Source organism: Rhyacophila brunnea, unplaced genomic scaffold, assembly GCF_057557595.1.
Source record: "Rhyacophila brunnea isolate RB1 unplaced genomic scaffold, BYU_Rbru_1.0 scaffold_3, whole genome shotgun sequence".
In the NCBI taxonomy this organism is placed as follows: Eukaryota; Metazoa; Arthropoda; class Insecta; order Trichoptera; family Rhyacophilidae; genus Rhyacophila; species Rhyacophila brunnea.
In genome coordinates, this window is record NW_028232965.1 from 45,962,659 (window position 1) to 45,978,630 (window position 15,972).

At 34.9% G+C, this 15,972-nt stretch overlaps 2 protein-coding genes across 2 annotated transcripts in view; one reads left to right on the top strand and one right to left on the bottom strand.

Annotated features, from left to right (window-relative positions):
* The window catches only part of LOC147068428 (uncharacterized), a 138,305-nt gene extending 137,173 nt beyond the window's left edge, over positions 1–1,132 (bottom strand). Inside the window, exon 1 of the mRNA XM_085952337.1 lies at positions 364–1,132. Coding sequence (XP_085808463.1) covers positions 364–655 — 292 coding nt within the window. The 5' untranslated portion in view covers positions 656–1,132. The remainder of the gene's footprint in view (positions 1–363) is intronic.
* A 5,860-nt stretch (positions 1,133–6,992) lies between these two features.
* LOC147068429 (uncharacterized) lies at positions 6,993–15,770 on the top strand. The gene is made up of 3 exons (XM_085952984.1): positions 6,993–7,978; positions 10,360–10,690; positions 15,657–15,770. Exons 1-3 carry the CDS (start codon positions 6,993–6,995, stop codon positions 15,768–15,770), a joined length of 1,431 nt encoding a protein of 476 aa, XP_085809110.1.
* The last annotated feature ends 202 nt before the right edge of the window (positions 15,771–15,972 follow it).

The following is a 15,972-nucleotide window of genomic DNA, read 5'->3' on the forward strand; positions in this document are numbered from 1 at the left end:
GTGAGTGATATCTCTGTGAAGAAATAAAATCACTATGCGTTGGAAATATTATAATAAATTTGGCTGGTTTTTATCCTCTCTACATTCGGCCGCCCTCGTTAAATGCGCATTTCGCGCATATGGACTGGTGAGCCTGATAAAAATATAAGCTATGACTGTACCACTATAATAATATTATGATACAGTGGAAAAGAAATTATGATATTATTATGTAGGTACCTACGCTTTCACGTTTTTAAACGCAGCATCTAATATTGTACACAGGATTCAACAAAAATACGGTCAACCATAGGACGTTAATTTAGATGAATATGTCATTATTTAAATGAAGGGATTCAGTTTAATTAATTTTCAGTTTCTTACCAGCCACGACTGGGGACTTGCTCTCCTTTGTATTGTTACTGAGAACCTTGTCATCCTCGTCACTTTGTTCCGATTTTCCACTGTTCACATTAATTTTCCTTTGCGAAGTATTCGACTCAGGATTGCTTCTGTCGGCAACATCTTCGGCAGAGTCCACTTTCACTTGAAGTTTTGGCGCAGCCGAGTGCGACACCTTCGGAGACACATTTTCCTCACATATCACAATATTCACGACAAATATTAACTGCCATATCAATACGGAAATCAAAACGAAACTTATTGATTTGCGCATTTTATTTAGCGAGACGGCAGCCGACGTCGAATTTTCACTTGTTTATATTATTATACTTCCTTCAACTCTATTTACATCTTTTAATGTGATTAATACAAAACAACAGTCTCTTTATACAAAAAAAGATTCTTTTTAATACAAACACAACACACTTCACTTGATTGTATAGTAGTAGAACTTCGTGTAAATATTAAAATGTTCACATAATGTAAACAAAATATGTCCTCGCGCGAATTATGTTCGTATACAGTTGGTTGTCACATTTTTTTAGTTTGTTTCTTATTGTGTCGTTTCACATTTTGGTCGGATTGTCAATATTTGATTTGGTGTGAAAAATAAACTGCGTTACTTGTCGACATGTTATTTGGATCGGGTGGAATGTGAAAGATGCATTCCCGAACGAAATTATTGCGCGCGATATGTTTGAACGCGGACTGCCGTAACACGACCAGCGCGCTTTACGTTTTCGACTCGACTGGTATGAAAAATGAGCGGCGGACATTTTCCAAATCACACATTCTTATGCTTAGGGCCTGTTTCTACGCTTTCTTAAAAATATTTCTACTGCCTAAAATAATTTAAATGTTAACACTATTCAATTAAAATCTTTCCATAATAATGTATCGAGTCACAACCAGTGTTGTCAAATATGCTAGATAGCGTAAGAAAAATATGGTAGATAGCAAAAAAATGATAGATTTTCTCAAAAAACGCCAAAGTCTAGGTACATTGATACAGTTGCGACGCTGAGGGTCGCGTTAAGGGTAGTTGCCACCCATATACTAACCTACAATTGCGGCCCACAGAACAGATAATAAATAGTATTCCGATAGGCAATTTTCAATACACTACATTTTGATGCAGGGTTTTGAATGTGTGAGTGTCCTACGAAAATTAAACACGTATTATGCACGTGCAATAGTGTATGTAATACACCAATATTAAATGAGCGTCAATGCATAAACCGAGAGCAGTTGACGACGTATGACGTATTCTTGACACGTGTTTATCCAGGATTATTCCTTACTCGAGATCGGTTACCTGCTACTCTTTACCCTTTTAGTATTTCAATTCCCATTATTTCTGAGTTACCTGTTACGGCCTCTCCTTCCCTCACTTATAAAATATTGTAATAACATATTTAAATTAAAAAGTTACGAAATAAATAAATGAAATAATTACAAAAAATATCTCAAAATATGAAGAAGAAAAAATTCCCCGCAGACGACCTTTTTTTACTATAAGTACCTACTTATAGCAACTTAATGATAAAATTTGTCCTTTGGAATTAACAATTTCATAACTGAGTTCATGGCGTCCTTTGCTATATACCTAACTATACAATTTACATGTTTACAGAAATGTTTTGCGCCTTATTATTCTAGAACATTTTATTGAGACTTCGAAAGAATGCTTTTCATTATTTTATTAGAACTGATGCATTAAGGGGGATGCTTATACTATCAGAGGCGAAAAGAGGCACCTAACGGAAAAATACGAAGCTTGCAATTTGAGATTTTTTTTGATAATTTACAATTTCAACTGTAGTAATTAATAAATATGTATCTGAAAACACTAAAAAGATTTTTTATTTTTTTTTTAAATTTAAATATAAACTGGCAATTGTAAAAAAATGTAATAAAATGTGAATTCGTTGCAGGGTCAAATCTTATTATTACATTATATTTTATGGCCATATTTATTATTAAAATTGAGTTTATTAAGTTTTAGATTTTATGTGGTGTAGATTTTTGACTAATTCATCGTTTTAATATTTTTTATATATATTTTAAAAAACATCGATTTAAAAAAATATATAAATGTGTATAATTTGAAATCCTTTTTATTTATATCAAATTTTATTTTAAGCATGGTCACAATATTGAAGCTCGAGTAAGTTTATCTTTAAGTTTAAAAAAAAAATAAAAAATCTTTTTAATGTTTTCTGATACATATTTATTAAATAATACAGTTGAAATTGTAAATTATCAAAAAAAAATCTCAAATTGCAAGCTTCATATATTTCCGCTAGGTTCTCTGCTGGCATGCGTCTCCCCCTTAAGATGAAATCGGACATTTTAAACCCCTATGTTTATTATGTGTTTTAAAATATATTTTGCGTTCATTCTTCAGTTTTCTGCCCTTTTGTTAATCATCGCCCTTCGGTGATACACAGCATACTTGGGTACCTATATATCTAACATTCTGCATTTTAACATAATATTGACTTTACGCACTCTTTTCCATATAAATAAAATGAAATAAGCATATATTTGCGTGACATGGTAGTGGGACACTTATCCCATGCCTGTATTTACATAACTTTAATTTTTTAAATTTTGAATAATAGTTTGCTAAATTAAATGTGTGTGCGCTTTATTTTTCAGCTGGAGCATAGAACATGTCAAGAGAGCCACAGACCAAAAATCAACTTTCGGGGTGCCGCAGCCAAAATAAAATATTAAAATTGTATATTTAAGGCTATACCTCAGTTGAGGCATGGTCTAAAAAGATCGTGGCTAGGCGATGCGCGGATTTTGCAAATGACGCGTGCCGAACAAAAAATAATGTGTCATATAAATCCAACATGCGTCCATTTAATGTTCTGTTTATTGTTCTATTAGTAACAATAATAATATATTCATTGAAATGTTTTCTTTTTCAAGTAAATGGGTAACGTTTTTAAGTCATCTTTACACGATTTAAGAATTAATACCCCCATCGCCATCACGAAACAAATTGGCGTGTTCACAGCTCGACGTTCGCTCTCTGATTGCCAGCGAGTCCAAAATTTCGTCGCACCTATAGTTGAAAAATATTTGCCGTTTCACTGAAGTACCGTCTTAATAATCTTTGCATTAATTGCGTAGTTGATCCATCGTCAACAGTTTTTGAAAAAAAATGAACATTTATATTATAATAAAAACGACGATTTCATGAAATCAAATCCACCTCAAAGTATTGTCTCTCTGCCAAATCTGTGAGGAAAATGAGAAAGATTTGGGGTGCCGATTATTACACACGGACGTCCGTTAGTTACCAAAGGGCAATAATATTGTCTTCATGGCGTTGATGGTTGATGCATTTAGGGACAGTATTATATCATTATGAGTGATAAACAATTTGGAATAGAGAGAGATTAAACGAATTGTTACAGCTGAAAAAATGGCCCTCACACCCTGAAGCCGACCCCAGGCCAGAATGTTGCGGGGGTTAAAGGCATTGTGATGTTCTACTACGGCCCTAAATAGCATTTTGCGGAACTCCAAGGTTCCGCAAGGTAAAAATTAAGGACATTCCCTGTATTTTAGCGATTTTTTGTATTTTTAAATAAATTCGTCGGAATTGAAATTTCGGCATCATATTATGAAGCATTTAAATAGCCAGCCCTGTTTGTGGTAGATACGTAACATGCGACCCTTCGCCATATTTGATAATTAGTCATTTTTATTAATCAGAAACACAATAAAAGTAAATATAAAATAAAATTATGTACGTGAATTATCATTTAATCATATCACATCAAATTCCATCGCATAGCCTCATATTTTAAAATGTTAATATTCTTCAAGTGAAATACAGGCGACCTTCTACTTTCGCGCGTAATAAATGGTTCCTGAAAATGTGTTCGAATGTCGAATGTTAGAAAGTAGAGAGGGATCTAAGAAAACATTAAAAAGTGTAGGTTCTTTAAAATATTTATTTATCAATGGGTATATTATAAAGTGAACGAGGCGTATTTGCAATCAATAAACTTGTCAATAGATAGTTGAATAACACCCTTTTACGCATTTGAGAAGTGACAGGGAGCAGAGGAGACAAGAGCGACTGCATGGAAGCGCATAGTTTTTGCATTATCAACAAAAATCTAAATTTTAAGAAATGTATGAAATACCTAACGAATTGTGCATAATTAGAACGTTCGAAAGTCGAGGGCTGCCTGTATCGCCTAACCTAACCTAAGCCCGGGCGCCCAGGCTAGAACCCTGTCAACCCCCATGTGTGAAAACTGTAATCTCACAATGACGATTTTATTGTGTGAAGAAGCTTTTCTCTCTTTTCTCGGAAAGCTCAGTCATTTCCACATGAATATCGGACTAGTAAATTAACGCAACTTAGCGAATATTGACAAAACTGCACGGTGATGACTGATGTTCTTCTTGTGAATATTGAGTAGGTATCTATTTGAAACGACATAATATGCAAGTTCGTCCCAGGGATATTATATACGTATATAAATATCCTAGATTGGGTGATAGATCCATTGCATTGAATGAAATAATTAATGCTGAAATTAAATTAAAAGAAGTCTTAGAATTGCAAAGTGACACGTCAGTTAAGGTTAGATTTAAAGCGAATCGTCTACATACCAGAGGCACCTAGCGAAAAAATACAAAATTTGCAATTTGGGACATTTTTGTGATAATTTACAATTAAATATGTATCTGAAAACAGAAAAATAAAAAGGATTTCAAGTTATATTATTTATAGAAATCGATGTTTTTTTAAATAAATTAAAAAAATATTTTAAAATTATGAATTAGTTAAAAATCTCTTCATGACAATACTTATAGAAAACTTTGTAAACTATATTTTAATAATAAATATGACCATAAAATAATATGTAATAATAAGACGGGATCCTTTAACAAATTTACATTTTATAAAATTTTTTTAAAAATTGTATGTTTATCTTTGCCTTAAAAATTGATAAGTACTTTTCTTTTTTGTGTTTTCAGATACATTTTTATCAATTGATACAGTTTAAATTATTAATTATCAAAAAATATCTCAAATTACAAGCTTCATATTTTCCGCTAGGTGCCTCTGGGTACGTAGAGAATTTATCCCATTTTATTATTACATAATTATTATTATTTTATGGTCTTAATATTTATTATTAAAATTTAGTTTATTAAGTTTTCAATATTGTATGGAAGAGATTTTTAAATAATTTTATATTTATTTAAAAAAACAACATGTCTTCGCTTTTCTCGAAAAGCACAATTTTTGAAAATTATTATTGGACAGCGTGAATTAAAGTATTTTCTCGAAATTTCTCGATAATATGTAGTGAAGTGGCGAGTATATTTCTACAACCCTGGAATGGGGCTGATTTATTTTTAATTAAATTTCCCACGTCGTATGCTGCTGAACCTAGATTTTATGAATTAGGCCAGCGATACTCAACCTGCGGCCCGCGGGCCACATGCGGCCCTTTAAGCTTTTATGTGCGGCCCGAAACACATTTATTATCAGGAATTTTGTATATCTTGAGATTTGTTTCGACTTTGACGCACAAATAGTGACACCCGAAGAGGATTGTCATTATGGTCCACATCAGATCTGGTATAAGAGTGTTGCTATTGCACACGATTAATTTAAAAAAAACACGCATAATTTTTAAAATCTCAAAAATGTTTTGTAAAAAAGGAGGGGTTTCATGATTTTTTTCGTTGCGGCCCGCGTTACTTTACAAATATATGTATTTGGCCCGAAGAAAAAAAAGGTTGAGTATCATTGGATTAGGCAATAGTCGCTTTATTAGTCTGCTCTGCTCTCAAAAATTTTTCACCGTATTGATGTCGTGATTAGAAACGATCTTCTTTTGAGATTAAAAACTTGCTAGTTTATATCAGGCGAAAGGATCACACTAAATACTGGAAACATCAATTTATTATATAAAAAATAAAACAAATATTTAAGTACCTAATTAAGTATGTATGTAATTTATAAGAAGTCTATGTATATTAGGGGCCAAAGGTTGGTATGACTTCAGTGGGGTATGCCTTGATGCCAGATCAGGTGTGCTTATCCAAAATATACAAATCCTACCTCTAACCTCTCCGTGGGGGTCCCTAGGCAACGCAGCATGCTGTAGCAGATAGAGGAGGGTGCAAGGCGAATCACCAGCGCCTAAAAACTAGTACATTCTGGCTACGGGAAGAAAAACCCCTACAGAAAACCAGGGCATGTTCACGGGCCCTAAGGTGGCAGCCCCACCAGTGAACTCGGGTGCTGTGGGATGATCACCTGCACACCCTAAAACAACAGATTAATCCAAGCACAGGGAAGCCTCGGACCCCCGTTTCCATCTTGATGACCTCGCCTGAATTCGGTAAACGATTTTGTTTTGGAACCTACAATATCCGTACTCTAAATGTCCCTGGAAAGGCCGAGCATCTAACAGAAATACTTTCTCAATACAAGTTAGATGTTCTCGGGATCAGTGACTGTCGACTCACTGGCATTGGCGAGAAGTTTATTCGTGGGTTTCGTCTATTGTACTCCGGAGTCCGGACACGCCACATTGCGACGTAGTGGAGTCGGATTGCTGATGTCCAAGGAAGCTTGCAAGTGCCTCACCAGCTGGGAACCTATCTCCGAACGTCTACTCCGTGCTACTTTCAAGACCAAGTCGGGCTCCATCACTTTTCTGCAGTGCTATGCTCCCACAGAGGCTGCTAGCGATGCAGGTAAGGGTACATTCTACGAAAGTTTGGCGGAAGCCGCTGGAAATATCCCCAGCTGTGATCATGCAGTTATCCTCGGCGATCTAAATGCCAAAGTAGGATCTGACCCCTCGCGTGGACCCTTTGTGCTGGGAAAACATGGCCTTGACCAAATGAACGATAATGGTTCCCGTCTGGTAGATTTTGCCTCAATGAATGGTATTGTGATTGGTGGTAGTCTTTTCCCTCATAAGACCATTCACAAATATACATGGACATCGCCAGATGGTAATACAAGAAACCAGATCGACCACATTTTGGTCAAAGCGAAATACCGGCATGAACTGCTAGACGTGCGGACATATAGAGGTGCAGACATCCACAGTGACCACGAACTCTTGGTCGGTAAATCCCGTATAGACCTCAAACGAGTCCCAAAACCCAAAAGGACGGTCAGACTCGATGTGGAAAAACTGAAAAATACCCATGTGCGTGCAACCTATGAGCTGGAGCTGCGGAAGCGCTTATATGACGCTCGAACTCTCACGTCTTCCATCGACTCAGATCCCTTGGAAGGAAAATGGATATTATTCCGGGATGCTATAATGAGCTCCGCAACTACTGCCTTAGGAGAGCGGCATACGCACAGGCCGGACTGGATGTCACCTCATACATGGGAGATGATTGAGAAGAGGAAGCTCTTGAAAGAATTGCGAGACAATGGTACATACGACCCACAGCGCAGCGCGGAATACCAGACAATGGACCGCATGGTAAAGCGTTCTGCCCGCCGCGATAAGCGCCGACGCCTGGATGACCTCATTCGGGATGCGGAATCTGCTGCCTGCAAGAATAATCCAAGTGCAGTGACGTCCCGTGGGGGTAGGCAGATTGAGCGTCGCTTGGGGGCGGCAGTTACTCGAAGTGCGGCAAATTGAGGAGAATCATTTGGTATGTATTATAGAAATAGCTAAACTTATTTTGTTTACATGTTGTACAACAATAGCATAGTAAAAATGGTGTGAAAATAATAAATCTGTGTATTGCTAAATGGTACAAACCAAATGTGTCAGACTTGGCCCCCCACAAGGGGGGGGGGGCTGACAGGGCTCTAGCCTGGGGGCTCAGGCTCAGAAGGGGTCCGGCGAGTCGAGTCGACCAGATAAGTGGGATAAACACACATTGCAAATTTGTTTAAATAGTAAAAAAAGTCGCCTGCAGCGCTATTTTCCTTCCAATAATATTATTATTTTAAATTATGTGGTTGTATGATACAATTTTTAATTGTGTATCAATACTCGACAACTCCATAATTCAAATGGATGTATATATTCAAAAAACACTAAATATACACATTAATTTTACCGCGTACACCATTTGGAAAACGCTACTGTAGAGCGTCACACTGCCTTTATCCTTAGCGATAGGTAGGGGGGCCCGCCAAAGATTTTATCCCGGGGGCCCGCTTCAGGATGTGAAGGCCATGGTATCAGAAATAGCAACCAATTGGTAGCTCAGACTCTGATAATTTGGGTAATTGTGTAACATACTTACCTTATTTATTCGCTTTTTATCGCGACCCGAGAACTACAAGGTTCTAAGTGACGATTTTTGGCCAAACTAAAGTAATAATGAGGCAGTCTTCCAAGTCACATTATTTACATACTGTATCAATATGAGGTCAATATTTCTTATATTTTTTCATTAAACCCCAATACTACCGAGTTCTATGTGCACTTTTCAAAATATCTGTGGTACTACAGAGTTCTATCATAATCTAAAAAGATCCGTCATTCTACAAAGTTCTATGTGCTTTGATATTTCGTGGTTGTGGATACATTTAAATCTGTTAAAATGGTTTAAATTTCAATATGAAGAGTAAAATCATGTTGTTTTGTATTTTAAATTTATTATTAAGACTTCATGCAGTGTATTTAACAATAAACCACGAGTATTTACATAAACTACTATAGCTTCGAGATACATAACCTCAAAAAATGTTTCGTGATTTTTGATATTATTAACAGTAAATTGTGAACTCACTAATAGATGAATTATAATATTATGAAACGAAAGAAAGATTTAATTATATTATCGTTATTTTTTCAAATTTTGTTACAAACGATGTTACAATTACATATTCACAAACCGTTAATTTCAATACCTACAAAATTGATTATTTTAATAATATAAATGTCGAACGAACATTGTACACTTTATTCTTTAACCTTTTGTTAATAATAATGTCTAAATATTGAGAGTATTTAAAGGCTATTGCATTCATTGATTTAATTTTTTAGATTTAAAAGTCTTCCTGGAAGTGATATAAATATTTGAGATGTTTCAAATCTCAGTAGATGGGGTGAAGAAATGGTTATGTTGTATTCTAAAATCCCTAATTCCTGAGAATTCCCACACTACAGAAATTTAGTATATTAATTATACAATATCATTATGATGTTATGATGGATCTGAAAGATATGGCTCTTGCTGGCTTGAAGATTATTCTAAAACTAAGGCGAATAATTTAATAGAAGAATTTTTACACTACATTCCCTCAGCCATTAGTAACAACAATCTTGTATACTTACACAATTACAATAAATGTATCTGATGTAGATGAAGACAACAAGCCAGTTGAAATTGAACAATAAACATTGGGCTTGTTGCATCAACAATAGTTTTGAATTTTTATTAAATTATATTTTCAACATAATTTTCATTTTAAAATGGTATTAAACAAAAATTACAAAAAAATATTTCAGTTTTTCCAAATTTCCCATTTTCCCAACAATTTCCATACATTTTCTCCGGAAAAAAATATTATATTAGATAACTTTCAAGAATTCTATTTATTTTAACATGAAAAGTGAAACTATGTGTCCTGCATCACCAGGATTTCTATACAAATTTCAGTTAGAACCTTGTAGTAAAGGCGATTTGTTTGAGTTTCAGGTGGACAGAGTTCTAACTGAATTTATGATATATAAAATTAACCATTAAAAACTAGTTTTAACGTAGTTTTATTAATAGTTACAACATAGCAGTACCATCATTGATATATTCAATCAAAAAAATAATTGAAAACATTCACAATTAACAAAATAGAAGCGTTAAAAACTTCAACAGCCCATAACTTTTTTGCTGCAGTTGTTCACTTAGAACCCTGTAGTTCTCGGGTCGCGTTATGTCTAAATTTAATTTGGTAGTGGTATATTTATTTTGTTAGTAATCCATACAAATTTGTGGTAGGAAACGTCCAGTGGTCACTGCATTACGCAACTCAGACGGAGTGACAGTCACTGAACCTGCAAAGATCCAGGAGCTATGGCGCCAACATTTCAGTGATGTCTTGAATCGCCCACCTCCATTGCATCTCTTCGATATTCCATCGGAGATCACCGCCCTCGGAATCACTACTGCATCGGGATTCTGCAAAGATGCTCCGACAACTGCTGAAGTTAAAGAGGCTGTCAAAAGACTGAAGCGCAGGAAAGCTCCTGGAGATGATGGCATCCATGCAGAATTTCTGCTCTGCGGACTGAGCGCTGTATTGCCGTCCTTGTGTGACCTTCTGCACGAGGTGTGGGAAAGGGAGCAGTGCCAAAGCAGTGCAATAATTACAGAGGAATCACTCTCCTCAGCAGTGGCGCACCCAGGATTTATTATTGGGGGGGGGCCAAGGAGGAGAATGTAAATTAGTCCCATAGGCTCTTTTTCTTCTTCATATAAATATTTTTACATATTTTCACAATACACGGCGATATATTTGTACAGTTTCTCCTAGTTTTTATTAAATTGGAGGCATAGTGGCGGTAACCGTTGAGCGTGTCATCAGCGACTGGCGGATTGGAATTGAACAGCGACCATGCTGGACATGTGTACCTAGTATGCTAAAAGATTACTTAAATAATATCGGCTGTGCTACCCGCTTGGTCTAGAGCAGTGTTTCCCAAAGTGTGGTACGCGTACCCCCTGGGATACGGGAAGAGTTTGGTAGGGGTACGCGCTGCACCAGGTTATGGCTACGCCTGGTGCAACAAACATTAATACAATATCCATGCTAGAAGGTTTATCGCATGCGGAAGAAGAGCAATTGTTGGAATTATTAGCTTCAGACGGATTCTTGCAAAATAAATATAAGGAGTGTACTTAAACATCATTTAGGTTGCAAATGCAACATGTGTATCCAGTTTTAACAGAGACATTCCTGAAATACATCTTGACTTTTCCAACTTCATATCTATGTGAAGTTGCTTTTTCAGCATTTGTAGACATTACGTAAAAAAAAGGCACAGCCTTTTGGGTGTGGAACCGCACCTCAGATTAAAATTAATAACCAATGAATGCTATTTTTTATAATATAACTTTTATTTATATTTTATTATGAATGAATTTTATTTTTCGTTTATTATTATTTTGTGTATGTACTACAAAAGGAATATATAAATATATTTTGATTGTTATTAAAGTACCTACTTATATGCATTTTTCTTTGACGAGGAGTACTCAGTGTTACGAAAATTATAGAAGGGGTACACAGATGTCGAAAGTTTGGGGAACACTGGTCTAGAGAGCTACAATATTTATGCCGAATTCCACCGAAAAAATGTTCTTTTGATTTACACCACCACCGTAGTGGGTGTATTCGTTCTTTTCGCCGAATGTTTGTCGTAGATTTTTGGTTTTTCAATATTAAGGTTCCAACATATTAATCGAAAATGGACAAAAAAGTCTTATTGCATTTAAATTATACACAACCTACTCAATACAATACAGCCTAATATCTTGTTTATCGGTCTTTTGTCTATTGCACTCGGTGTACCTACACCATGGCCCCCACATCCTGAAACGGGCCCTCAGGCAAGGGCAGTGGTCGGCAAACTGCGGCTCTTTGGCCCCTTGAGTGCGGCTCTGCCACAGATGCTCTCTGCCATATTTGACATGGCTACAAAGAAGAAGCAAAGAAAATGGAAGAGTATAACCGTAAATGTAATGTTGAATAGACCGAGACTTCGCGTTTATTCAAAACTTAAATGGCTTACCGACCTGTATTTATGTGTCGGGAAAAATTGGCGCATTGAAATTTAGAAAGATACAACTAAAAACTCGTAATTTTGCGCTAAATATTCTGTCGATGATGCAAGGAAGAAAGCAGCTGAGGAGAAGAGTCAATAAAAATAAAGTTCTGTATTTAATTAGGTACTGAATAAAATCTGTCAACAATGTTAATATTGCAAGTTTTGTGGTTAGTAAAAAGATTTCCAAGAGAGGAAATCAAGAGTAAATTAAGAAATTGATTTATTGATGAGAACCTGGAATCGTGCGTAAAATTAAATCAACAACATACGAACCTGACTTACCCAAACTTTAGAAGGAGATGCAAGGCTATTATTCACATTGAGTTTGTCAGTCATTGTCATGATTTAATTCTATTGATACCTGACTTACAATTTAATTTTTATTAATAAATAAGATCATTATTACGTATGATATTCAGTTTTATTCAGTGTACCTACCTATAACTTAATTAGGACTTAAAACTTTAACTAAAGTTTATTAAGTAAATTAGCAGTGTACCTACTTACTACCTACGTATATAATTTAAGTTTAAGAAATTTGGCTCTCAAAAGAAATCTCAATCGTTGTACTGTTGATATTTGGCTCTAATGACTAATGAGTTTGCCGACCACTGGGCTAGGGTATTTGACGGGACCCCTATCCACCGCTTAGATTAAAGGCAGTGTGAAATACTACATTAACGTTTTTCAAATTGTGTTTTAGTTCAAATTGAGGGTACTTATACACAGCGCTCGAAATGGAGCGGAACGCCCCGGAGCGCCGTTCCTGTTCGTGGGATTCTTAAGGATGGCGTTCCTGTTCGTTAAAACCTCGAAAATGGCGTACCGGTTCGTAAAATATCCGACGGACAGCGAGTCGTCTAGTAAAATCCTCAAGCGTCATACTTAATATTATTACGTTCCGAGTTAGATTTAAAATTTACGAAAATGAATTGATAGGTGCAAAGGTACAAAAACATAAATATTTTTTTTATTAAAAAATAATTTTACTGGTTTAGAACCACTGGATTTTCTATGACCCGTACATAATTTACTTAAGTTTTTTTGAAATAGTGATAGAGTAAGTGTAAGACAGCGTATTTGAGAAATAACCTTTTTTCAAGACAATACTTTTTTCAACGAATTTGGCCTTGAATGCACCAATAGACATATTACTCTTTTGCGTCAATGGTGATAAAACAATAAAATTGTATACAAAGAAATGCACTGGGGTAAGTAAGATTTATTGCATTGTCGTATGGGACAATAATGTATTTTGAAAAAAAAGGTTTTTATGATTGTAAGGAAATGTTGGAAGCTATTTTACATTGGAATGTAGATTTACTGTATTATTAATTTATAAAACGAGACACTTACTTTTTTGCAAGTTCAAACATATAATTTTAATACAGTTAAGGTTAAGTTACATGCCTAAATATAGTGAGTTAATAACGTAATAGTTATAATGCACACTGGAACTTTTAAATTTTTAAATGAAACACATTCAATACATATATTATCTTTACTGCAGTGGTAGGCAATTGTTTTTTGTAATGAAACTTTAAATTTTGTATCGAGACAACCATAATTGGCCGAATTGTCCATTTATCATATTATTATGTTATCGAAATTTACATGGGTTTGACGCGTTCATAGTTTTTGTATTTCATAATGCAATCGAGGTCGTTCATTGGTCGTTTATCAATATTAAGTTGTATGCAGCCAATGATAAGCGTTTTCATCAGAGGAAGCGACAAAATTAGACTCCTTATTTTTCCAAATTTAATAATTTTAAGTTGTGTTTTTTATCTTCTATCATATATTTTTATTGTTTTAATTTTATATGGATATTTTTCGGGTTGAATGATCTGTGTTTTTGATGGTTAAACTAATATTATAATAGATTTAATAACTTAAATCAAATAATTCCATAATTAATATAGATACATATTCGTGAACATCGTATGCATGTTAAAAAAAATTGTATTGTTTAAGGTACAATACGAAATAAAAATATTTAAATAAATCAATCAGAATCCAATAGGATAAATATATGAAAAATTTCCCTGTATATAACAATTTCTATAACATTGGAAACCTATTAGAATAAATTATCCTACATGTCCACATGATGTAAATATTTTTTTTCTAATAATATGTTCCTACACTTCTGAGGTTGTTTAAAATGATTCATATTTAATAAATAATGCTACATTTGTAAATCTTGCGTATTACATACTTTTTTAATTAATTTATTTAAAACCATGCCATTGCTTTTTCGTATACGATGGATTTTGATTTGATTAAAAAATAGTTTACCATAATCAAAATATTTCGAATTTACGAAAAATCAGAGCTTTGAAAAAAGCGGCATGTATTTTGTTTAAACCGAAGAATCTTCACTCATATTTCTATCCACTCTTAGTTGCATATTTTTGTTCAAACTACTAATGAAACCAATGGGAAATTGTGATTAGTTTGTCTATTGTTTCGTGTATTTTAATAATGTTTCCCACTCCAATTAGATTCATATACGTTTAGTTATTTATATTTGTATAATTATTAATGTATTTTTTAGAAAACGATTTCGTAAACTAAAATGACTCTATATTTGTATGTTACCACTAATTGTTATAGCCGATAGCGTATTGGGCGAAGATGATGATAAAAAAAGTACATCATGTAAAAGTAAAAGATATTTTTATATTACAGATATTATTATATCTAATATCACACATTTTTGGAAAATTGTCGAGCGTTCCTGTTCGTGAAATTTTCCATTTCGAGCACTGCTTATACAGTGAATTATATGCGATTTTCAATACATCTACTTTAATAATAAAGCTGTCGAGTATCGACACATAATAATCAGAAAATATATTGGACAATTATATAAATTAAAATGTTCATAGTCATGAAGTATAATAGCGCCGCTCTCTATCGATGTCTCCGCCGAATCTTAGGGGTACATTGGTACGACCGCGTTACAAACACCCGAGTTCGTGAGCATACACAACAGCCTTCGGTGATTGAAGTTATCACGAAGAGACGATTTACGTGGCTGGGACACGTATTCCGGATGCCGCCAAAGAGTGCGGCACTTCGTACCCTTGTAGCACAGCCTCAAGGGTTCCGTCGCCGTGGCCGGCCCTCCCTCACCCTGCAGCGATGCTACAAAAGCGACCTACGTACTGCAGGTCTGACATGGCGGGAGGCGCAGGAGTTGGCGATGGACCGAGGGAAGTGGCGCCAACTTGTGCTTGCTCTATGCCCCAATGTTGGGACGTGACAGTGTGGAAGAAGAAGAATGTATATTTCAATTATTTGTATTGGAAATCCATTTTGTATTTTTTTCCAATACATACGAGAAATAGTGACGATTTTATATTTTTATTGTATAAAAATGAAAAACGCTTTCGATATTATTTTTTTTTATCCATTTATTCTTTTCGAATGAGTGAGAAATGAGTACATGCATACAATTTGCAGTCAGTGGTCAGCACAGAACAGATTAATAAGATAGAAATGCGAAAGTCGGTCGCCATAAACAACAGCTTTGAAATCAATAGCAATATATTGATATATTCCACTTGCTTGAGGTGAATTTAGGTGAACGCAGGGGTCGAAATGGACCGGAACGCACCGGAGCGCCGTTCCTGTTCGTGAAATCGGTAAAATTATCGCTCCGTCTCGTGGAATAAATAATTTGACCGTCTTAGCTGGATAGGCCATATAATAGAAAATCTAACACACTTATGTTTTTTGAAATAAAAACACATAAAATTTGATAACTTTACTAGGTAAA